Consider the following 24136-nt stretch of genomic DNA (forward strand, 5'->3'; position numbering starts at 1 on the left):
ATAGAAGGCGGCACAAGTGGGGAATGATGTTGGTGTTAGGTTGGCAATCAAAACAAGTGAAACTTGTAAACAAAAACGAACAAAATAGTAGAAAAAAATACATTGATATCAGAGACTTTTTGATGGCATTGGCGCCAGGACCCGTTAAGGACCTTAGGGGCCAAAGACAGAACGAGACAGTCAAAACGAAAGAATTGTCGTTAGCGGATATTGTTGGATAAAAGTTTTCATTAAATTTTAAGCAAAACTCAATGGACTGAAAATGAACACAATTGTTAGAAAGGGAGACAGGGAAAGATACAGAGAATGATACCGAAAGAGAGAGGTAGAATGCCAGGGAGAAAGCTCAATTTCCGGGTACTAGAAAGAAACACTGAGCTGTGATTTCTTTTGTGGCAAAATAAATAGAAAAGCCAAGTAGTAAAATAAACAAAACAAAAAAAAAAAAAAACAGAAAATAGAAAAAAAGAAACCAACAAAACTCTTAGAGAACTTTTGCAGACTAGCAAAAATTTTGATTTACGACCACTTAACGGTTTTTTATGGCTTCGCACAACAGTATAAAATGCGTCCATGGCATTTGTATGTCTCTGTGTGTGTGTGTGTGTGTGAAACACTTACTGTTTTATTTATAAGAAGCTTGCTTTAGTTCGTTATACTTCAAGTAACTTCATTTATGCACTTGAAAGTAAACTTTCCAAATAGAAGTAAACCTCTGTCACCTGAAAAGTTGATCACGATAATTCCAGATTTCGCTACTCTTAAGCTCAAATAACCATCACTTACTTATATGGGTATAAGAGCTTCTCGTTTCATTCTAGATACTCTCCACGATCACTTTTGTTTGCAAATAAAAGCGGCTAGTCAGACCGTTCAAAAATCTATAGCATACATTTCAGCGCATTTGACATCATATACATATGTATGAATGGAATCCTTAGGTCCGCTTTAAATTCCAACATAAATAATAGACAATTGTTCGATTTACTTTTTTTTCTTATTATTTTTGTTTTTGTTCTTTCGATTTATTTTTATGGAAATGTGTGTGTATTCGTGTCCTTCTATTTGTATTCTCCGTATTCATCTTGATTTTACTTTATTGGATTTTATATATATGTATAAGTATATATACGTATGGATTAATATTATATATGTACGATATATACGAACATTATTTTTTGGGTTTTTGATTTTGCTTTTCTCTTTTTGTCATTGCCATTTTTGGTTTTTGTGTGTGTTTTCCTTCGTTTTATATTTCAACTAACCTAACACAGAAAAAAAAGACATTTAATTTGTTTTTATTCTTGTTTTCGTTCACATTTACGTTTTGTTTTTGTTCTGTTTTTGGTTTTGTGTTTGTTAATTGTATATTTTACTCTTGGTTGGTTTTGGTAGAGAGCTATATATGTAGGGATTTGCAGAGCTTAATTTTTACCATGTGTCCATGTGTGTTATTTATGATTAAATATAGTTGCCGTTTAATAACGATAATTAGTGTTAATCATTGATTTGCCTCATTATTTATTATACAGTTACAAACAAAAAGTACTTATATACGTACATATGTATACATACATACACGCACACATGCATACATATTTCGAGAGAGATTCTGGCTTGCGGTTCACCGAATGGTGACTGTGCATAAATTATGTCCAAACAAAAAATCAAATGGAAAATAGTAAGAATTAGAAACCGGATGATGATGAGCAAGAGTGAGAGGGGAAAGTATTCTAATTAGCTAACATGGGCATAAATCCATTTAGGATTATTTATTCATTAGCTTATCAATATGTATAAGCCATCATTGGTAGTCAATTTTCACAAATACACATACATATGTAATTTGTACAAATGAATAGATGTCGCATAAGTTGACTAAAATTTTTGTTTCCCCATTTTATTTATAGGATTCTGTAATTAATGAATGTGAAGAAATACCTTTCTTTTTGTGTATGGAGAAAGATCCTTCGTTCCAGGTCCAGAATATCTGCTGATATATATACTTATGTGTGTACATATTTGTATGCATGCATATATACATATACCTTAGTCTTGCTTGTAACCATTCTGTCACACACACACACATAAAAAAAAATGGTTTCACTTATTCATTAGACCTTATTTAATTTCCGCTTCACTGAAGTACTCCGCTGACTGTAAATGTTGTAGCCGCCGATGCTGCCATGATTAAACGATCTCGTTCAGTATCAGTGCGATTGGTAGCAGCAGTTTCACTTGAATCACCTGTCCTTCCCCAAATCTGTGAATCCGCTGTAAGCATGGCTGCCGTATGATTGAACGGCTGATCGCGTCGCGTTCTGACTTGCGTTTGCGCTTGCATTTGAGTTTGAATTTGCATTTGCATTTGCATTTGCTTTTGCATTTGCATCTGCATTTGGACTTGAGCCTGGGCCTGGGGTCACGATGACATATACGTGCATTGGGTCTTGGGTTGGGGTTCTGTTTGTTCAATCGGTTGAATAGCCGCTCGCTTCCAATAGTCTCGCACCGTTTCGACTGTCTCCATGATGCGCAAAAAGTTGCGTCCCGCCAACATGGCCACATCCTCTTCGCTCCAATTGTGATCCTCGAGCAAGGCGGCCAATAGTTCCGGATATTTGGAGACATCTTCCAGACCCAGTGGTGGCAATTCGATGCCATCGTAGCCAGCACCTAGGCCTATATGCTGTATGCCAGCGATTGTTCGCACATATTTGATATGCTCGATAACATCCTGTAGTCTGGCCTGCCGACCACAGGCCACGTCCTCCGAATCGAAGCTTAGCATGATCAGGCCACCATTCTCAGCCACCAGACGGAGTATATCGTCGGGCACATTCCGCGTTGAGTTGCATAATTGGCGTGCCGCCGAATGGGAGAATATGACGGGAGCTCGTGTCACTTGCAGGACATCTCGTGCCGTGGCATCCGAACTGTGTGACAGATCGATCATCATGCCTAGCCGATTCATTTCGCGTACAATGGCTTTGCCAAATGGCGTCAGACCCTGTTCCATGGGCGATGCACTCGATCCGGCCCACGACACATCACAGCGATGGGTGAGACTCAGATATCGTGCGCCCAGCGAATAGAAGGATCTCAACACACCCAGCGATGAACCGATTGTATGACCACCCTCGACTCCAATCAGTGAGGCCAGCAAGCCACGCCGATGAGCAGCCACAATGTCCTGGGAGGAGGTCGCCAGCACTGTTTCCCGGTTGTACATGTCGGATAGGCGCCGCACGATGTCAATTTGCTCCAGTGCCAATTGGACAGCATCCAAGCCCTGTGCTTCACATGGCACATACGCCGACCTGCAAAAAGGTTGAAAGGTGAAGGGTGAAAGGCAGTGACAAAAAGGTTAGTCGGTGATATATAGTTCTGACCGCTTTTATCAAATTGTAATTCGAATATGTATTTAAACCTAAAAAGGACATAAATAGGAAAACCTGATTGCTGATAAATTTTCTATGTATTCAAGGGCGTCTGCCCTTTGTAATCTAAGATAAAGACATAAATATTCAAGAAACTTTGAAAACGAATAAAAAAATATGATTTGTTCAAAACTGCCAATGGAAGGTATAAATATATGTACAGTGTAAATATGTACATATGTATGTATTCTGAATCCGATACTCTCTCCATATGTTTGTATGTAGGAGTGTTAACATCGTAATGTAAATGGAGCATGCTGAAACCGTCATGAAAATTGAAAAGTCCCATAAAAATGCAATCAAACCGTTGCCGCAACCCAAACCCTAGGCAGTCAAAGATCTTTGACCAACAGTCAGCCAGTCAGACACAAGTGCCACGCCCACGCCCACCCATTGCCTCCCAATCGAGTCAGACGGGTAATAAAAAACAAAAATAAAAAAAGAAAACAGAAGCTGCCAACAATTTGACTGCAAAATAAAATTTGGCAACTGGCAACGGGCCACAACAGAAACAGCAGCAGCATCAGCAGCAGCAGCCAACCTGTCTGAATCCGTTTAGAGTGAGGATGAATTTCAGAGGTGGACGTTGAAGGTGGAATGGTTGAAAATGGAGATGGAAGATGGAGTCTTGTAACAGAGTTCCATGCCGACTTTTGACAGCCAGCAGACAGCTGCAGTTGGGGAAAAACGCTGATAGGCAATCGACTTGACTTTATTTCAATACCCTCTCTCTTCCACTTGCCCCCCTCAAGCACAACACACCGGGTACAATTTCCTCTTTTTGCTAAACTTGTACAATCCAAAAGCGTAACTTTTACGCCAACTCCGCATTTAATTTTTAGTGGTCTTTATTGTTCGTTTCTGTCTGATTGCATTGCAGTGCAGTGCAGTGCAGAGGCACTCTAGATGAACCAATGTAGGAACTGCGGTTCTTATTCTTCTTCCACTTTTACTACTTTTCCTCTCTCTTTCTTGCTGTTGTTGTTGGTTATCGCTTATGGCCATATCATGGCATTTAAAATTCAAAGTTCATTGTGCTCAGCATCGCCCACACTGAAGCCCGTTTATAATGGCCAAACTAACTTTCAAATTGCATTTGGCATATTAACTTTGTATATGACTACGGAGAGGGATACACTAAGGGAAATTCGCACTTAAGCTGCTGTATATCAATATATTCTGCATTATCTAACTATGGTAATGTTTTTTAACAGTCGAAATGATCTCGATGATTGTAAAACTTTAGAGAATATCTAACTCCCTCTATTCATCTACAGCTGCTCTGTTGTTCTTTCGTTCTTGTTCTTTCCGTTAATGCATTATCCGGGATAAAGCCATGCCTTCTAAATAGGGTGAAACAAAAGCTATGCACAAGAATATATAGAGTGTTCTTTGTACAACACGGATGTTGGTTTGTTCAGGAGTTATCCTTACACACAAATGAGTAGAAGGATTTCATATCCATTAGCATTCAACCAAAGAGTTTGAAAACAAAGCAAATAATAGGAGTTCAGATGGTTAAATTATCTGGGATGGTTAACTGAAAAGTATTGATAGCGCTTAAAAATTTGAGGAAACAGAAAAGATATCCTATAAATTACAATTTGAAAGGGATATAACTCTTATCTTCAAAAAAGTATGTAAAATACTTACCACACTTGAACGCCAACAAGTCCCTGCTTTAAGCGCTCCATATCGGTTTGCGCCCATGCTGGTCTCGCCCACAGCGATTTGTGATCCAAATCATGACTCAGATGCAACTCCAGACTACTGTGGGCATATTTACGTACATTCCAGGCATAATTGTTATGGCCATCGACAAGGGGAACTTCACGCAGAATGCGTCGAACGATTCTCAGTCTTTGGGCATGGGAATTGCGGCTGGGCGACATTAAAAAATGCTGATAGGCCAATGTCGCTGCAATGGCCAGAAGACAAATGGCACTAACGAGAGTGAGGGCGACCAGCCAGGAGCCGCGTCTTGTTTTATGCCCAGCAGCGGCACCAACACCAACACCGCCGCCGACACCAGAGTTTTGTTTTGCTTTGCGACCAGATTTGCCCTTGACCTTGCCGCACGAAGAGGCAGCAACACCGGCCAATGCTGCCGGCGAGGTGGGTGACTTTGCATCAAGACCAACAACAATATCGCCACCAACAACCACAGCACCCCCGGCCAATGCTGTGCCGAAATTCACTTTGGATTTCTGTATGCTGGCTATCTCGCCGCCGGAGTCACTATTCGAGATGGAATTCTGGCGGGACAGTGTGCGGCGTATATTTGAGTGTTCGGTTACGTCTGGAAGGCCGCCAAAGCCGGTTGTCTGCAAAGAGTAGGAGAAAGAAGGTGAAAAAGTTGTTTCATTAAATGTGTACCAGAAAAGTTGCTTTACTACGGTTGGTATTCGGGTTGGGGTTGGGGTTGGGTAGGTTCTACTTCTTTGTTTGATTTTGCACGCTAATTAAAACTGCAGCCGAAAGATGATGGCAAGCCATCAGTTGAAAACTTTCCACGGGTCTTACAATATTCATAACAGGCTATACATGAAGGAAACATTGAAACTTTTTAATGAACCAAAAAAACGAGAAAGTTGTTTTTTAACACATTTCACGCGCCGAATCTCATATACACTAGGACAGGTCATGTAACATGTATGTAACTCAGCACAAGCTGACTGGGAAAATGGCTAACTTTCTTTAAAATGAATTGAGATTTTTAAAGTGTATTCAACGAAAGAGTAAAAAAAGGTCATTAGAAAAGAAAACCCAATGCCATTAGATGGCCACACATGTTGCTGCTGTTGTTCTTGTTGTTGTTGGGTGGGCCGGAGGGTGGTTTAAGTTAATCTTGTCATCATAGAAGTCCAACATAATTAAACCAGGATTTCTCCTACCCGCTCATTGTCAGTCATAATTCATGGGTCACATATGTGAGATGAATACATATGTACATATATGAATGTATGTATGTGTCCCCAAGGTCCAGAATCCGAAATGGGTAAGAAAGTTTGTCGTGCAAAAGTTTGAGCATAAAGTTTACTAACGGTATTGCTATGATTTGTTTATATTGCGACTACTGCCTTGAGGAATTATGACAAAAACTCATAAACTGTGGCAAAAGTGCAAAATACAAATCAAATCTAACTAAGCACGCACTTTTCCATGTACAAGCATATACTTATATATACACATGTGCATACATATATATATCTCTTAGTGTATATAGACAGAACGAAAATGAAGTTGAAACATTGTACGGCACCAAGGAAACAACTAACCAGAAAGGATGCCAAAATGATTTGTTCTGCATGTGCCCCCAAAAAATATTGTTTCAACCTCGTCCTCATAATGAACATCTTCATCATCATCATCATCATCTGTTTCTTTTCTCTTTTATTTGTAAAGTTCTTTTCCTAGTTGCTGTTGTTGTTTTTTCTGCAGTTTCCGTAGATGGAAAACATGTTGTATTGTTCAAGTGTGTATAACCTCTATATTCTTCTGTTCTAGTTAAGGAGGAGTTAAACATTGGGTAAATCGATAATTTTGCAATAAAAACAATTGCTTTTAACCACTTTCTAACGAACATTGCCGTTTTCACTGAGCGATTGATAAGGATACTAACAAAGCTACATATACGTACATATGTATATAAAATCACAAAAAAACTGAAAAGCTAAAGGTTCATTCAGTTATCATTTCACAAAATGTTCAGGTTCAAAATTCAATTTTTTTCTTGGTTTTCCATGCCTAGTTTTATCCGGTCTCATTCACTTGACTTGAATATGCGGCTAATTAGCTGGAAAATCGGCATCACATGGCGTATGAGCAATGTGCAGATGAAAGGGAGAGCGAAAATTGTTCAAGTTCTCTCTGTGTGTGTGTGTGTGTCTTTTTTGTTGCTCCTCTTCCTTTGGACTAAAAAAAAAAATTAATTAAATAAAATACATACACATACACACACACACTTACACTTACACATACCAACGGCGGAGGCTGCTAAAAATTTTTGCAACTATTTTTAATTATGAATTTCAAACATCAGACGTCAGCGGGGTAAAAACGGCAAAGGCAACGAACGAAATTAACTTTTATTAATGCTGGCAAAACTTTCCCCCAACGATGAAAGTTCACAACAAAAAAAAAAAACACACACACACAAAAATCACTTCATACAATATGCATTGTTATTGCAACGACTTCAAAATACCCTTTTGCTAAGGTGCTACTATACTTGAGAAATATTTTTAATTTTTTGTTTTGCATCCACAACACGTGTCAAATATCAAAGCAGACATCTGAGCAGGGTTGATTTAAAATTGATCGATATCAATTAACAGCTGCGAAAATTGTTTAACTTTTAATCGAAATGAATTCTGGCCAAAAATGTTAGAATTAAGAGCCATATATCCATATCAGGCTGCTCTGCAAAATTCAATTGAGTCGTCTTTTTAGTGTTGTATTACATTTGTTTTGGTAATTGGGCTTTTGAATGTGTCATAACATTGATTAAAACTATTGCTATTAGTTAGTTGTAATCGGAAACGGCTAATCTGTTATATCTGTTGAAGTTAATCCAATTGACAATGAGTTGGCCAAGACTTATTAGAAGAGAAGCAAATCAGTATTTAAATGTCTTTCGTTTTATTTTATATAATTTTGTTCTTCTCAACACTGTATTCTGTTTTCTAGTATTGCAAAACGGTGATGCCAGTTTAGCGTTATTTGGAAGTGACAACGTGTTAACTTAAATGTTTACATAAAAAAGCTAAAAACAAGGATGTTCAAATGGGATAAAATTACTTGGAATGTTATTTAGATTAGGGTAGTTCATGTATGTATAACTTTAATATACCCCTTTCACTTAGGTTATAGTTTACAGGGTGTAAGAATGATAACAAGAGGGAACTGCAGAAAATCATCTCAATTTATTCAATTTTTAATAAAAATGCAAATATTTTACGTGCTTCCGTTGCAGTTATCTTTTTTTATGCATTTTTTTCTAGTTCTTTTTTTTTTTTAAATAAAATTCGCGAAATTTATTTTATTTTTTATATATTTTTCTTTTATTTTTTTTTGGGAAGAGGAAAATGCTGTTTGGCTGCTTAAAAGGCGCTTCATTTTGTACGCTGCGCTTTTTTAGAGAAAAGTTTGCTGCTGTTGCCAGCGTGAGTGGGCGTAGCGTAGGGGCATAACGGCGGAAAGTGGAACAGAGGAGTCGCATTATCATCATTATCATCATCATCATTATGGGCATCGTCATGGGAGCCTGAGCTCAGGGCTGGGCTTTGGTAATCCAGGAAACAGCTTTGGCCACAGTTTGCGTTGACTTTGCTCGCATTTGACGGTTGGTAGATAAAACACCGTAAGGGATGGTGTGAGGTGGAGGAAAAACTATTCCAAAATTCATGGGCACCAGGTGACAACATTTTGGAGGTTTGTTCACCATAGTTTTATTTTAGTTTTATTTTATGGTCTTCTTTTTTGTTTTTTGTTCTCATTCCGAGGGCATTGAGTTTATAATTAGTTTAACTTGGGTCATGTCTGGCACTTGACATGCTTGGCAAAAAGTTTTTTTTTTTTTTTTTTGTTTGTAAAGCACCCTACCGAAATTTTAACATAACATTAAAGAGTACATTAACAGTAACATTAACATTAAAGAGTAACATTTCTATCGTCAAGTAACCTTTGCTTTTGCCTTTCGAAAATATTTGTTCACATGCTCAATATACTTTTGGAGTAATCACAAAAAAAAAAAATTATTAAAGAACAAAAAAAGAAAAGAAACAAACAAACAACCAAAAACACTCTCATATTGAAACTGCTGATAAATTCCTTGGATTCATTTGTCGATTTGGTGACCGAAAACATGTACAAAGATGTACCTCGGATAAGAGGCAACCCGGACAGCTTGCTCGATGCCCGTTATCATAATAATATTGTGGGACAGCAGATGAATGTGGTCTTTATCAGGGACATGGAGGGCGGCGGTGAGGATATAATTCCCTTTGCTCTTGGAATGTGGGATGAGCTGGACTTGATCGGAAATCCTATACAGCAAAATGAACAGAACGATGTCCGTCCAACTGAAGAACCGCCCAATAACAATAACAATAACAACCCTTCAACACGGAATTAACCATCAAGGACTTCTAAGTGTTCTACAGTTTATAGGCAATTAATAAATGCGTTAAACAATTTTCATATGCTTTTCTTTAATTGTCTGGTATAAAATGCAACACAAACTTCATTTCAAGGATAAAACGAGAATTAAAGAGGCGTAGAGTGACGGATCCATATTTCAAAGTGTATTTTCCCGTAAGTTTCAAATGTTTAATAAGCACTTTAAGCTTGAAAAATCGTAAAAACCCAACGGCCATTGTCCAGCCAATAGAGAAAAAGAGACGGAGACGTGCAAATAAACAGACAAACAGACAAATACCAAATGCTAACAGAGTCATAGCCGCCAATTCGCCAGCGGGTAAGTTTTTAGTTCCTCTTCGTCCACACGTTGGTATATTGTTGGCATCCTGATTCTGATGATGTCCATCAGCGTGAAATGCCCCAAAAATGACATTTGCAGGAACAGAGAAAAACTAAAACTTTTGGTGACTTCAATATACCCTGGTTTTTTTCATTCATCTCATAATTATTACTTGAGGATTAATTAAATACTAATTTTTGATTGCTTTCAGCTGTCAATTGCTGTCAAATCAATGCGTTTATTTTTTGCAATTTTTCTCAATCATTGTTTCGATGCTATTTTTGCTAACTTTCATAATGATCTCTAATCCACACTGAAATTGCAGGGTATGCATAACAAAAACTAAGTAGAAAGTTGCCAACGTTGACATGAACAACGGCATCCGCATCAGGCATCAAGCATCAGCCATCAGCCATCGGGCACAAGGCATTGGGCATTGGACATTGGACATTGGACATTGGGCACCGGGCACCATCAACAGCTGCCAACAACCGATGTCGACAACTCCTTCCAAAACCAAAGTCGTCCTGTGTGATGCTTCAAACTATATTTTCCGCTCTCTCTCTCTCTATCTCTCTATCTATCTATCTCTCAATATCTCAATCTCTGGGGTCGGTCTCCTCTGGACATTGGCTCCATCGCTTTCATACTACAATGGCAGCAAATTGAAAAAGTTCACCACAAAAATGTACTTCATATTTATATATACAAGTTTCTTTTTAGCTTTTTTGTTCAGCAAATCAATCATAATCAAAAGTTATGAACGCACTCTATAAATGCTTATGGAAAAGTTTATTGCATTATGTGTAGAAGCCAAGTTTAATCTAGGATATCAAATTAAAATGAAAATGAAATATTATCTCAGCATTGATGGCAAAGTGATGGACAAGAAAGAAACTAACTTTGTAATAATTGCTAAGCGAAAGCTTTTGCCAAACCCTTAAGGCTAGCGGATTCGTGATTGATTTTAGTAAGCACACAAAAGGTGAACTAGCTGTCCATATACATAGATAGTTTTTAAGACTTCTAAACTATAAATAAAACATAAACTTATCAGATATGAACCCAATTCTATCTTATTCTTTGATTTGTAAACTAAACTTAACCGTTTTGATATACATATGCTACAAGATTAGGTCTAAATCGAGAATGATATTTTATTTGAATATAGTTAAATCGCTGAACTTTTAACTAGCTTTATGTTAACCATTTCAAGTCCTTTACAATTTTATTTTGTTCTATAATTAGTTTCTCCTTTTCTACTTGGAAGTAGGTTTTTACCATACTCCTAGTTCAAGTTTTGTATGAACATCTTGTTACATGGGGGAAAAAAACCCTCGATCCAAAAGCACTTGTCATTTGTAATATTTTATTACCTAGTTTTTTCTTATATCTTTTGTCACATTTATTTATAACTTTATCCTGAGCTGTAAGCATTTATCAATTTCGCATGGAAATTTTGCACCGGCCAAGTCATAAAGCTGGAACAAAAACTATGAGGATGTTCATGTAGACAACTTCTTTTCAACATGGTGCCAGGAGTCACCCAACTGCCACATAATATTTTATCCTACTGTTGCATATATGTACATACATATACATATACATAGATAGTGCTCTGTATGCAGTCTGGCATAGTTTTTTTTTGGTTGTTTGGTCTAAAATTTGTTGGACAGAATTCGTGCAGTGCAAAATATACAAATCTCAGAGTTTTGTTTTGGGGTGCAACAACAAAAAAAGAGGGGAAAAACGTAGAAGAAGGAGCAAAAGGATTTTTAGTAAAAAAAACTGCAACTGCAAAAAGGGAAAATAATGGCGGAAACTATAAAGCATTCCGTTACAGTTTTTTTCTCTAACATTTTGCTTTTGAATCCCTGCCTCTTGGTTTTGTTTCTAGTTAGACAGGATTTTGTTGCCATTTTCATTGTTGGTGTTGTTGCTCCTGTTGCTGCTGCCGCCTGCCTTTTGTGTCATGCGAGAGTGACTCTTCTTTTCACTCTTCTCCTGTATTCTAAGCGACTTCAACAGTCTGATGTGTGGCAGGTAGCTGATGCTGCCACTGCTTCTGGTGGGTGGAGAGTTTCCTTTTCACATTGTAGCTGCTGTATCGCCTGCCTCATTTTTATTTAAAACTCAATTGTACGAATTTTTACCCCGGGACATGCAAGATAACAATGAAGCCAATTTGTACACCGTCCGCTTGACACATCAACAAAAAAAAAAAAAAAAGAAGAAAGAAACGAAAAAAAAACCTCCCACCCAAAAGAAGAGAAGGGCGGTGGCAGCAACATCCTTCTGTATGATCTGCTGTGTTCCTTTTTAGACTTCATGCTAGGGTCAGTGCGTGTCCTCACACAGCTTGCGTGAGTTGAATGAATGGCATCCAAGTGTTGTTATAATTTAAAAGCTAATCTACTTGATAGCTATTGAAGTTGGTAACAAAAAGCATAGCTAAGGAAAAACTCTAGTGCCACCTAGTTAATAGAAAGTCAATTAGACGAGATATGTACATAGATCCTAAGCTAAGTCTATACTATGAACTCATTCCATCATTGGATGGAAGAAGAATTTCATTAACAAATTGCTGATGGACATGTGTGATAAGTTTGTTAATTTTCTTAATCACAGCCTCTTTCTCCGATTCAGTTGTTCATCAATGAAAAATGGTTATTTCTCACTTCTTGCTCCTACTCAATTTGAACACAGATTCGGATTGTTTTTTTGTCCCAACCGAACTCATAACATGACAGGGAGACAGAGGCTGGACCAAGAGCAGAGAGGACACACAAAAAACAAAGTGCTTTTCATCATTTCAATGCCAGAAGTTGGCACTCAACGAAAACGATTCGAACAATAGACATGAAGGGAAGGACACGCATGGCGACATAATACATAATTCGATTTCTAGTAAAACAAAGGATTTCTCTGAAGATAACAAAATGTCTAATTTGAATGCGGACAACTTTCTTTTAAATAACAATCGAGGTCGACTTTAAACATACGAGCAAAATCAGTAGGCACCTCCAAAATTGCAGTGGCTAGAATTGCCTTTTGTTTTTTTTTTGATTGGGTTTGCTTTCTATTTGTTAATATTTAAGGGCTTTGGAAATAATATAAGGAGTTTTTTTTTTTTAGATAATTTCTAGAGATTTTTTAAGGCCAAAGTATAAAATTTTATTTTCAATTTAAGTTAAAGACATTTATTTGGTTAACAATTCTCCAAGATCCGCCCACGTAGACTGCTTGTCTATGGATGGTTTAATGTATGTATTCAATCAGGGTTTGGCAAACTATTGGCAAAGTTTAGGAGCACCAACACAAGGATAAGCCATGATAATCGTAGGAGTTGATGGTGGACAAAAGCGCAACAAAGCGTGGAAATAATAAGAAAAAAGAAGAAGCATTCATTTTTGTTTTCTATTCTTTTTTTGTTCGGTTTTTTTCTATGCTTTGCTTTTATGGCTTTGACTTTTGGCGGCGGCGAATGCACTGCAAAAACGATGAAGAGAATAAGAAGAAGCGTTGCGCATTGCAATCGCTGGAACCGAAGCTGAAGGCTACAGAGGAGAACTGAACAAAACTGGAGAAACGACATTTGCAACATTTAATTTATTATTCAAATGTGAATAAATGGCGCCAACGGCCAAAGATGACAGCGCATTCAACGCTGTGACTAATGGCCGCAAAGGACAATTGGCCCCAGTGTCCTGCTGGCAAACATTTTCGCATTCCGCTACACATCCTCCATATATCCGATAGTAGCATATACATATATACTCACACACACAGTTCAGTTGAATGCACATCTTTATTCTGGCTGGGTTTGAAATTTGCATTTGGATTTTGAAGATTCGATAAGAATCAAGCGTTGAATTTCATACGCTTATTTCTCTGTCTGTAAAGTCCTTACAAATTGAGTTACATGTAAATAAACGTTTATCAAATGATGTGGTAGGTCGGTCGGTCATTCGGTCGATAAAGTGTCTAGAACAAATTACAATGGAATCGTTTAGCATTTGTCATTCTCCCATTGTCTGATGTGTGGATTTAAATAACAAACCAGCAACAACGACAAAAAAAATGAATGAATCTTCTTATGTGGCTTATTCGATAAATAAATAAATGATGGTCTAGGCAAGATGTTAGAATATCCTACAGCAAATGAAATCTATTTTGACTTCAATCAAAAATTGGAGTTTCCGTTAAATTAACCATGAGATATTAAGATTATACCCAACATTTGGTATTAGAATAAGTTGTTTAGTTGCTCTAGTCTCCTAGAAGAGCAATGAATTTTCTTTTGTGAATTATAGGGCACCTAGATTTACATGCGATTTTCGATTCATTTGATGACTTTGCTCAGTTTTTCTTTAATGTAGTTTTTAATCCTTAATTATTTGACCCATCTGTAGAGATTACAGCTTTAGCGAATGGCAAATCAGGACTCGTTTAGCAAAGACTAATGCTAATGAAAGAACTTGAGTTATATTGTAGCTAGATTGTCTCTAACAAATTTCCAGAAAAGTTACTATAATATTTTCATTACATTGCATTGTGAGTGTAGCTATGCAATTAAGAATCAGCATTCTTCTCAAGGTTTAGATTTTTAATAACATTCGATAGATTTATAAAATCGAGTTTATAAACTTTCTGTGAATAGTAAACATAGACAAAATTACCGAATCACAAGTGATTTAACCTTGAGAATTGTTTTCCTTTGTGTTTACTACCCATACCCCCACGCCCACACAGAGTCACACATTCAACTGTCTTATTATATCTTCTTTCTGGGTTTTCTTAGAAAAACCATTGGTTGTTTTATCTGCCCTCCATCTATAAACAATAAAAGTAAAATGAGATTTCCAAGTCATTCGATTCTCTTATTCGGCTTGGCTCTAACTTTCTCGCACTTTAATCGCGGCACGTAGAGGCAAAAGACCTGGGTAATAATCGTAAATATTACGCCATTCCATCACAATGGCGGACTAAGGGCCATGAATGACAATTACCTGGTAGTCCATGTAGTTGTCAAAGTGCATGTAAGAGCAGCCACTGCCAATACCAACGCCACCGCCAACTCCCATGGCAGCAGGGCCGGGGCCAGAGGCATCACCAGCAGGTAGGGGAAAACCATTTTCGTCCAATTCCACGGCCGGTGGGGGCGGTGGTGACGGTGGCGGCAAATTGTCACCCTTAAAGGATACGCGTTTGGGTTTACTCTGTTGGCCACTCATAAGACGACGTCCGCGTCCCATTAAAGTGCCGGAACCCATCATATAAGAAAGTGAGCCACAACCTATGACAACATCTTGCTGCTGCTGCTGCTGCTGATGTTGTTGTTGCTGTTGTTGTTGTTGTTGTTGTTGGTGGTGCTGATGCTGCAAAGTGGATAGACCACAACCGCCAAAACGAAAATGTGGCATGCAGGTGGTCGTCACACTACCGGCTCCACATTCGCTGCCCTCGAAATCGCTCTCAACATCGGGTACAAAGGCAGCGGGTTGAAAGCCGCGTGGCAAAGTCGCCGCACCACTCGGTGGTGTTGGTGCTAGGGACGATGAAGCTGACGGCTGGACGCGACCCAAGGTGCCTGTACATAATATGTTAACGGGAGTATGTTGTGAGTGTGGATGCTGTTGAAGCTGGTGTAATGAGTGTGGAAGCTGTTCGCCGCCGCCGCTTTGCAGGAGGGCCAATTCGCCGCCATTTGTTACCGCCGCCGCCGTCGTTGGATCTGTAGTTAGTATGTGCGTGGGCTGCAGCTGATAGTAATGCTCTCCACCCACTACTGGTTCTGATGTTGATAAGCTGCCGCCGACGATTCCGCCACCGCCACCGCCGCTATCAATAATGCCGCCGGCTCCAGGAGCCAGCAATGCTGTGGGTATTACCATTATCGGCATCATGGTGGAGTTTTGAGCATTCGCTGCCTCACCAGGCTGAAGTATTTCCATTTGGCACATCTCCTCGTAGCTCAGAGGACGCAGGTGTTCCATATTTGGAGCTCCTGCGATGAGGGCGTGGCAATAGGATTTACTTTAATTCACTTTAATTTCCTTGTTGATGGTTAATCCTTCGTTTCACCTGCACACACACACACACACTGAAACTCAAACGCTTAAGTCTATCCTTCTTAACTTTGTCTCTCTCGTTTGTCTTCTCTCTATCTCTGTCTCTCTTTCTCTCTCCCTCTTTCACTCACTGTGCGTGTGTGTTTGGGTTGGGAGTTTTCGCGCGGGCTTCGGTTTTGTTTTATACGCGCGCAGACATTAGTCCTTCCCAAAAAGCCTTATTTTTTCGGACAACTTTATCTCGCGACAGTCTTGCAGCAACTGAAACTGTCTGGTCCAATCTCTGGAGATTTTTGGCAAATTTTCGCCCAATTCGCCCCGTGTGTGCAGAGCCAACGCATGCGCCTGCTCTTCGCCGTCGCCATCTTGGCCTGAGCCGCTTGACGTTTTTGTTTTGATTCCACTTCGTTGTCATTGTCGACGGGTCGGAGGGGCGTACAGGGTAATAGGCATATCGGGTTGGCCATTCCGTCGAAGCTCTGTTGGGAAATTAAAATACTTTCAAGCTGCTGCTGCCATCAAATGCGAATGCAAGATTTTAATTGCTGCGTCCCAAATTGGGTGGGCAGGCGTTCGCAATGCAGCTGGGGGAGCAAAACCAGGCAATGATGCCCAGATGGTGCAACCAACTGTTGGGCCAAATGCCCCCATTGGGATCTTGCTTGATGAGCAGCAGTGCTGCCTCAAGTGGAAATGACCTGGCTGAATGAGCGTTAATTACACGCAAATTGTGAGACCGAAAATGTTTATGTTTTTGTTCAGATATTTTGATACCCCAAGGTTTACATGTAAACTCAGATTTTAGTTTCAATGCTATAGAATATTGAAGGTAGAGGGTACATTTATACTATGAGAATATATTTTAAACTTCAGCTATTCTAAATACATAATTGCTCTGCCAACTGTTGTTACAATTTATGTATGTGTGTATGTATGTGTGAGCCACTTTGACTGGCTTTGCACAAATGACAGCAGGAAAGGACTTATTAAAATTCACTTGACTGATGACCAGACACTTTTCACAGTTGGTTACATTCGACTAGACAGAGCCTAGATTTTCATTTTTCATTTTTTATAAATTTTAAAATTTTTCTTCTCTGTTTGTGCTTTAAAGCCCTTTAGCGTGGTAAATCAACCATTTAATGATGGCATGAAAAAAATGTTAATAATAAGATAGATGTAAATAAATCAAATGTTCATTTTTTTTGTTGTTGTTGTTGTTTGTTTATGCTCTTCTAAAACCCTCAAGCATATTAATCCACACTGTTTTTGGGAACGAATGAGTTACTGGCGAGGGTTAGTCGATGATTAAAAACTTTTAATTGCTGGGCTCTGGAAAAATTGAATGAACATTAAAGTGAGCCATGGAATGGGAAGATCATGAATCATGAAAATTGTGGATGGATAGAGAGAGAGAGAGAGAGGGTTGCGGGTAGGTGAAACGATGCGAAGCGGTTTTTGGTGGTTTTAAATCCGATTCGCATATTTAAGTAAAATACCTTCAATCCCGTGGACTAAATCGACAACAACAGAGGCGGCAACAACAATGCCAAGAGAACATAGCGAACAATCGAAATGAGAGCAACAAATTTTAACGAGCGCCCCACAAAAACCCCAACGCGATGCTTTTTAAGCTGCCTTTTTCATTCGCACATCTCTTCATGCCCCTGTCCCTGCCCCCATCCGAGCCCCAGACCCTGGCCTAGCCTGTGCCCTATGCCTCTTCATCTGTTCGTATGTACTGTTGGCTGTGTAATTACAAAAAGGCCGTGAGAGAGAGAGCTGGGATTTGATGGGGCGACGGGGCGCAGAACTTTGACAAATGGCACGGTGGGTGGGCAGACACACACACACCCACACACACACAGACGGTTAACCAGGATAATAGGATGAAACAAATGTAAATGAAGCGGGCGGCAGAGCGCGGTTATAGCGGCAATTGTGTAAAAAAAATGAAAATAAAAATAAAAGACAAAAACCGAAACATCGCAGCACAGCCAAAAAACAAAATACAAAAACACGTTTATACAAAAATCTGTTGAAGACATTTCCAACAGTGTGCTTTTTGCCCCATTGCAAATGGAACAACGCCGCAGGCTCTGGACAGAAATCGCAATGTATGCCCATTGCCTTGTAGTTGTAATGGGGCAGGGACAAAAAGTTACCAAAAGAAATATGCTTGAAGACTTGTCTCGCCGAGGAGAGGGAAGCGTGAAACGCGAATTTACATTCCACATTCCCCAACAAAAGAAAAAAAAAACATATTAATTTACAAGAATATTTCCTTCAGGTACAGATACACTAACTAAAAAAAAAAGGAATTCCTATTTCAGAATATAGGCTTAAGCTTTCATATAAGTAACACTTTGTAAATTTTAACATATTTGAGTTAACAATTGAGAAAGTTACGACTAAACGTCCTTTTTTTCGACTTGATTCAGGTCCTGACGAAACGAATTGAAATCTCATTATATTGACGATCGAGTTCATTGTTACGGCATAGGAAATTTATTGTCCTTTTTATCAAAATTTTCCAACAAAAATTAAATAGTTGACATAAGACCGAGCAGAATCTTCCTAGGAAGTGTAATAAAAAATATGTATGTATGTTAAGCGACTGTTTTATGATGATTAAAAGACTCTAGAAAGGGCTTTTGTACCAAGTGGCCATATAATCAATCTAATCTTTTAAGTTAAAGCTATAAACTAAATGCTAATGTCCATCAATAACGTAAGCTCTGATTTATATTTCTTTTTTTTATGCCATTTCGATAAGGTTGTTAAAATTGAAATGTTTCTATTTCCTTGCTAAATTGAATTCCATAAAGACTTTAAAGTAATTTTTAAGATACTCAACCAGGATTTTGGCTACGTACCTAGACAACATATAAGGACGATGAGCTCTGCTTTTCTAACATTAAATGCCTGCGGTAAATCCTTGTCTATTTTCCCTATGCTGTAAGCCTATGGAAATAAGCTTTTCTTTTCTTTCAACAAATTTTTATCAACACGGAAACATTGACATTGAAATCGGTTGGTGAGGGGTCCCTGCTTTGAGGTTAGAACTTTTGAGTAACAATCTAAGATAAATCAAGTGGCATTATGTTACTGTTGCAACAAGATAAATAAATTAACTCCTTCAAGATGCCTGACAGATGGACATGTGTGTGTGTTAGTCCATTCAAATGTGTGAGTCTGTGTCTGTGGTGTCATCTCAAGGGTTTCGTTAAAAATGCGTGAATCCTAACTAATTTATGGTTAATTAAGTTAAAGCATACTCACTAGCATACACACACACACACATATGTACATACAACCATTTTTGTTGAGTCATTATGTGGCATATGCCACGTGCTCGGCAGGTTAGTTAGTTAGTTAGTAGAAACAAAAACCGAAACAAAGGACTTACATCTCCATGAATACCTCGTTAATTAAGAAGCCTGTTATGAGCAGCAGCGGCTTACCCAACGTAATACATTTTTATGGTCGCAAATGGAATTATAACTGCGGGCAGTAGCCCACATTCAGATAACGAGTACAGTTGTTCACCACCCCGTTTCGCCGTTTTCCCCGTTCTCTCCGCTCCATTCTACCCCCCATCCACCCATTGTTCACGTTGCTCCTCCTGTTCGTTTCCCCCTATCATTATCATGATGGAGCTGACTGGCTAGCTGACTCTGGTTCTGGTTCTGGATTCTGGTTTCTCTGGATTCTGGCTATGCTGACTCTTACACTCTTTATCCCTATAGAAATGTGTATGCTCCTGGTTCCTGGTATGTAGTTTGCTTTTGATTCTGTTACATCCCGTTGGGGTAATTTCGTAGACAAACATCATTGGCATTTCTGTTTGATGACTCTGAGTGCCAATTAAGTGTGTGTGTGTGTGTGTGAGAAAACAAGTCCCGGTGTCTGCCCTGCTTCATGGTATATGCCTCTCACCTGAATTGATAGAGTGAATATACAAAAAAGAAAGCATGTACATATTTCTATATTCGTCTCCATAGAGTTATCTATATGTACATCCATACATCCATACATACATATGTGCGGTTAAATTCATGTAATAACAAAATTTTCCTGATTGGCATTCGATAAATGATGATTGATTGACTTGGCAGAGCGTGAAAATCATATATATCAATATGCCTAGCGAAATATTTCACAAATAGCTGTCTCTTTACATCGATGGAATATAATTTTCCCACGGCCGCCATTGTTCCAAATCGCTGCCCATGAAGTTCCCCTAAAGCTGGAATAGGTACACACATATAAAGATAATTCTCAAATTCATTGATTGACTAGTCCTTTGGGTCGAAATCGAACTGATATTTCAATACTACAATCAAGTAAATTCTGATGGTTTGAATAATTTTCATTGAACTTATTTAAATGAAATTTGTAAATTAAATCTTATTTAAGAGAAGTGCACTTTGAATTTTCGCTGACTCTTTCATACCCTTTCGCTTTGTGTGTGGGTACAGGGTATAAAAAAGAGCAGATGACTGAATGTCATTGTAAACTTGAGAGACACTCGAGAAGCCTCTAAGCACTTTATGGCGAATTGTGTCAAGCATACAAAATATATACATATAAATTTATGTTGTATACATATATGTAAAGACATTGGGATGGATTGGTTGTTATTTTTAAAAAACTCAAGAGGTCAAAAGATCTACTCGCTTAGAAAAAACTACGAAAAATTCAATTTTGAAGTATTGTTAACTTGCCTAGAAATCAATTACTAAAATAGTTTAAAATTTATTACGAAATATTGCGTATACGTCATGTTGTCTTGAAGAACTTTTACAAAATGTTTAAAATGTTTGTAAAGAAACAGAAAAACCAATGACAAAATATATTACGCATACGACACGTGACCCTTACTAAAAATGGTTGTTTCACATCTATTTTATGCTTTTTTAGGCTCATTTTTTTTCAAAGTCTTCAATATACAAGGTTTATAAAAATTATATGCCTATAAATAGTATTTAGTTTATTCCTTAAAAATTGGGAAAAAATCAAGGATATCAACAAATGCAATGAAAAACAACCAGCCTAATGTATACATATACATACATACATATATATATATATATATATACGAGAAACAAAACAAACAATAGACCAAAATAAAAGTCAGTGCACCGATGTCTTGATACCCTTAACATTGAATATATTAAATCTACTCACTGATGTTTCTTAGCATCAGTTATTAGATCTAGGCGTCTGAATAGGTATGTAGGGAAATTTACATTCAAGTAATGCCAAGTTTTGATTCAGTCCATTATGCTTTCTATTTTGAAAGGATATAAAAATCAAGAGAGAAAAAATTGATGTCAAGACGAGCGTTTGTCGACCGTGCCAACGCGGCTTCACACCCTTTGATGCACACACACACACACACACATAGGGAGACACATCAACACCCAGTCCAACACACATAGACACATAGACACACACACACACACGTCAACTAATCCAATTTAAATCTCTTAACATGATTTGCCGCTTTCTTTTCATTTTGCTGGATTTTATGCCATTATCCCTTTTTTCGGTTGTAGGGCGACTGTTGACTACTACCACTACTACGACTACTACTACTCCTACTAAAGTTGACTTCCTGTCTTTACTCTTATCTTCTGTCCCAACAAAAAAAGAATAAAGAAAATAAGAAAGAAAAGGAGAAGACCAAGGACTGCGGCTAAAGGGTTTATTTATTTGGTTTAGTCGCCGTTGCCATCGACATTGCTTTTGCCTTTGCCGTTGCCGTTGCTTCTTTTTTGGCTCCCCCTATATATGTATCTCCATTTTGTGATTTAATTTAAAAGCTCACCGGGCGAGGGGAAAGTTTTTTGAGGCACGTGGCCAAGTATAAGCTAACTGGGGCATTCACTGCGTGTAAGAATCTCTATATGTGTGTGTGTGTCTGTATGTGTTTGTGGTGTGTAGGTGTTGCTGTTGCTTTGTATATGGTTAATGTGCTCTATATGCATCAAATGAGAATACGTGCTAGTGACTATGTGTATTTGCTTTTCTAGTAATGTGGATAACAACAAAGTTTAATGGCAAAAATATTCAGTTCAAGTCCACTTAAATTTATACGCGGTCTATCTCAATGGAAGAAACCCTAGTTTTTATGCTGCATGAACCAAGGCAACACTAAAAAAAACCAATTTGAGTAAACTTTTCCACTATACACACATACATATGTATGTACAGAAAATGAAAAGAGCTAAAATATTTAGATTATACGCATTTAGCAAAAGTTGAAATTTGAAGTCTTGTACTTAATTTTATTTCCGTGGTGTATGATATGAAACTTTTCACTTGAATGCTATTACACGAATGTTACATTGGCAATGTTATATCGACAAACGGTTATGTGGTCATTATTTTCTTCCAGTGTAATATTTGTAAAAGTCATCCTTTTGAAAAATTCACACCAGATACTTTTTTGGGGGGTCGGCTAAAACGAGGGAAAAAGATATTCATTGTTGACTTTTGGCACATTTCTGTTGTCATTGGGCCATTTCGATTTCTTTTGATGTTGCCTTTTTCCTTCCAGCCATATCCTTTGACAATTTAAACTTGATTATAGAGAAAAAAGGACAGCATTCCATTCTGTCTGTATGCTGAATTTTGTTCCATTTACAGTATTTGGCAAGAGAACAAAATTTTGAGAATTTTCTTTCCCTTTTTTCTCGAAGTAATAGTTGTTGCTTAATTAATTTTCTATTCATCCTTCTTTTTTTGACTTTGCTATATTTCACTTTCGATATATAGACATCATAGCCCAAACTGATGCTATTATCATAAAGAACACGATATTTTGGTTTGATGAAAAAGAAATTAACGAGCTGGGCAAGTGGCCACACAGTCCATTCGGCCTTGTAGAGTATCAATGCTTTATCTGCAATTTCCTCTTTAAGCTCTGTCCAGTTTTTATTCTCTAGCAAACCCATGGTGACAAAGAATACCACCAAATAAAAGGGTGAGCACACGAATTCATCTAGCAATATTTTACGTAAAACCACACCAATTGTACGCTTTGGATAAACATAATCTAAGTATTTGTACCAAAAATGACATACAAAGCCCACGGTAAATCCAGATATACCCATTCGCACAGTACGTGTGCGATCCCATTTATCAATTTCGTGAGTGTAACGTTCATATGATTGCTCCAAGGCATCACCGGCCATACTCAGTGCCACGGACATACCCATATTAGTGTAGACCAGATATTTTGAACTGAATGCATAGCACTTCCATCGATTTAATGATAGCGCCAGATTTCTCCACATTAATACTTGATATGACATTGCCCAAGAGAATAGTTTCTAAGAAAATTTTGTGAATTTAATTTCCGTGTAAAGCCAAAAACAAAAACAACAAAAAATTTACTAATAAATTTCGATGACAATAACAAAGAAATACTATTAAATACGAAAAATAAAGCAAAGGATGTTCTAAAAAAAAAAAAAAAAAACCAAAAAAAAAATAATAATGGATAACTGTGGCGGAAGATGGGATCACGACACGACTCTCATTTTAACTTCAAAAACAAACAAGCAGCGAAATCAATTTGACGCCATCAAAAGCAAAATGAGTTTTAAGGGGATTTGTGCAAAGGTACCGAACGACATTACAAATTCACATACAGAGTCATTTAACGCCCAGGGCGAGGGACAAAAACATAACACACAACAAACAAACAAACAAAAAAAAGGGTTTACTAGACCAAAGCCAAACAAACGCTTCACGCGGCATTCAAATGAAGGCCAACGCACATGTTGCTCTGCTCCAATTCATATATCCACCCATACATTTACATACATATATCCTTACTCCTCCAGTGCCCTCTCCTTTTCCATTTGGCGCGCATTTCGGGGAGTTAATTCTACTACCAAATCATTTGCACACGATTCTCAACATTTTGGCAACCGCAAGTAACCAAAACCCATAGCCCTTTCGTTTAGACCCCTTTGGGAAATCACATTGTGCTATATACCTCATGGAAATAAGTATATGTGCACAATGTTTTTTGTTCATATTTTAATTAAAACTAATCAAACAATTATTTTTGGAACGCACATTTTTTCTATTTGGGCCTACTGCAAGAATGTTCTTGCAAAATTCTTCTT

At 38.0% G+C, this 24136-nt stretch overlaps 2 protein-coding genes across 3 annotated transcripts in view; both read right to left on the reverse strand.

Annotated features, from left to right (window-relative positions):
• Positions 1–1203: 1203 nt before the first annotated feature.
• Positions 1204–24136, reverse strand: part of LOC137580004 (uncharacterized) — a 119580-nt gene continuing 96647 nt past the window's right edge. Inside the window, exons 1-3 of one of the 2 annotated variants that reach the window (XM_068293921.1) lie at positions 14931–16231; positions 5094–5764; positions 1204–3320 (exon numbers count right to left, since the gene is read on the reverse strand). In XM_068293921.1, coding sequence (XP_068150022.1) covers positions 2423–3320; positions 5094–5764; positions 14931–15917 — 2556 coding nt within the window. In that variant the 5' untranslated portion in view covers positions 15918–16231 and the 3' untranslated portion in view covers positions 1204–2422. Of the gene's footprint in view, positions 3321–5093; positions 5765–14930; positions 16232–24136 lie in introns of those variants that run through there. The other variant, XM_068293922.1, reaches the window with a different exon arrangement.
• LOC137580011 (mpv17-like protein 2) lies at positions 22265–23457 on the reverse strand. The gene has a single exon (XM_068293928.1). It carries the CDS (start codon positions 23312–23314, stop codon positions 22511–22513), a length of 804 nt encoding a protein of 267 aa, XP_068150029.1. The 5' UTR covers positions 23315–23457; the 3' UTR covers positions 22265–22510.

This window comes from Drosophila tropicalis, unplaced genomic scaffold (assembly GCF_018151085.1).
Source record: "Drosophila tropicalis isolate 14030-0801.00 unplaced genomic scaffold, ASM1815108v1 contig_805, whole genome shotgun sequence".
Classification (NCBI taxonomy): Eukaryota; Metazoa; Arthropoda; class Insecta; order Diptera; family Drosophilidae; genus Drosophila; species Drosophila tropicalis.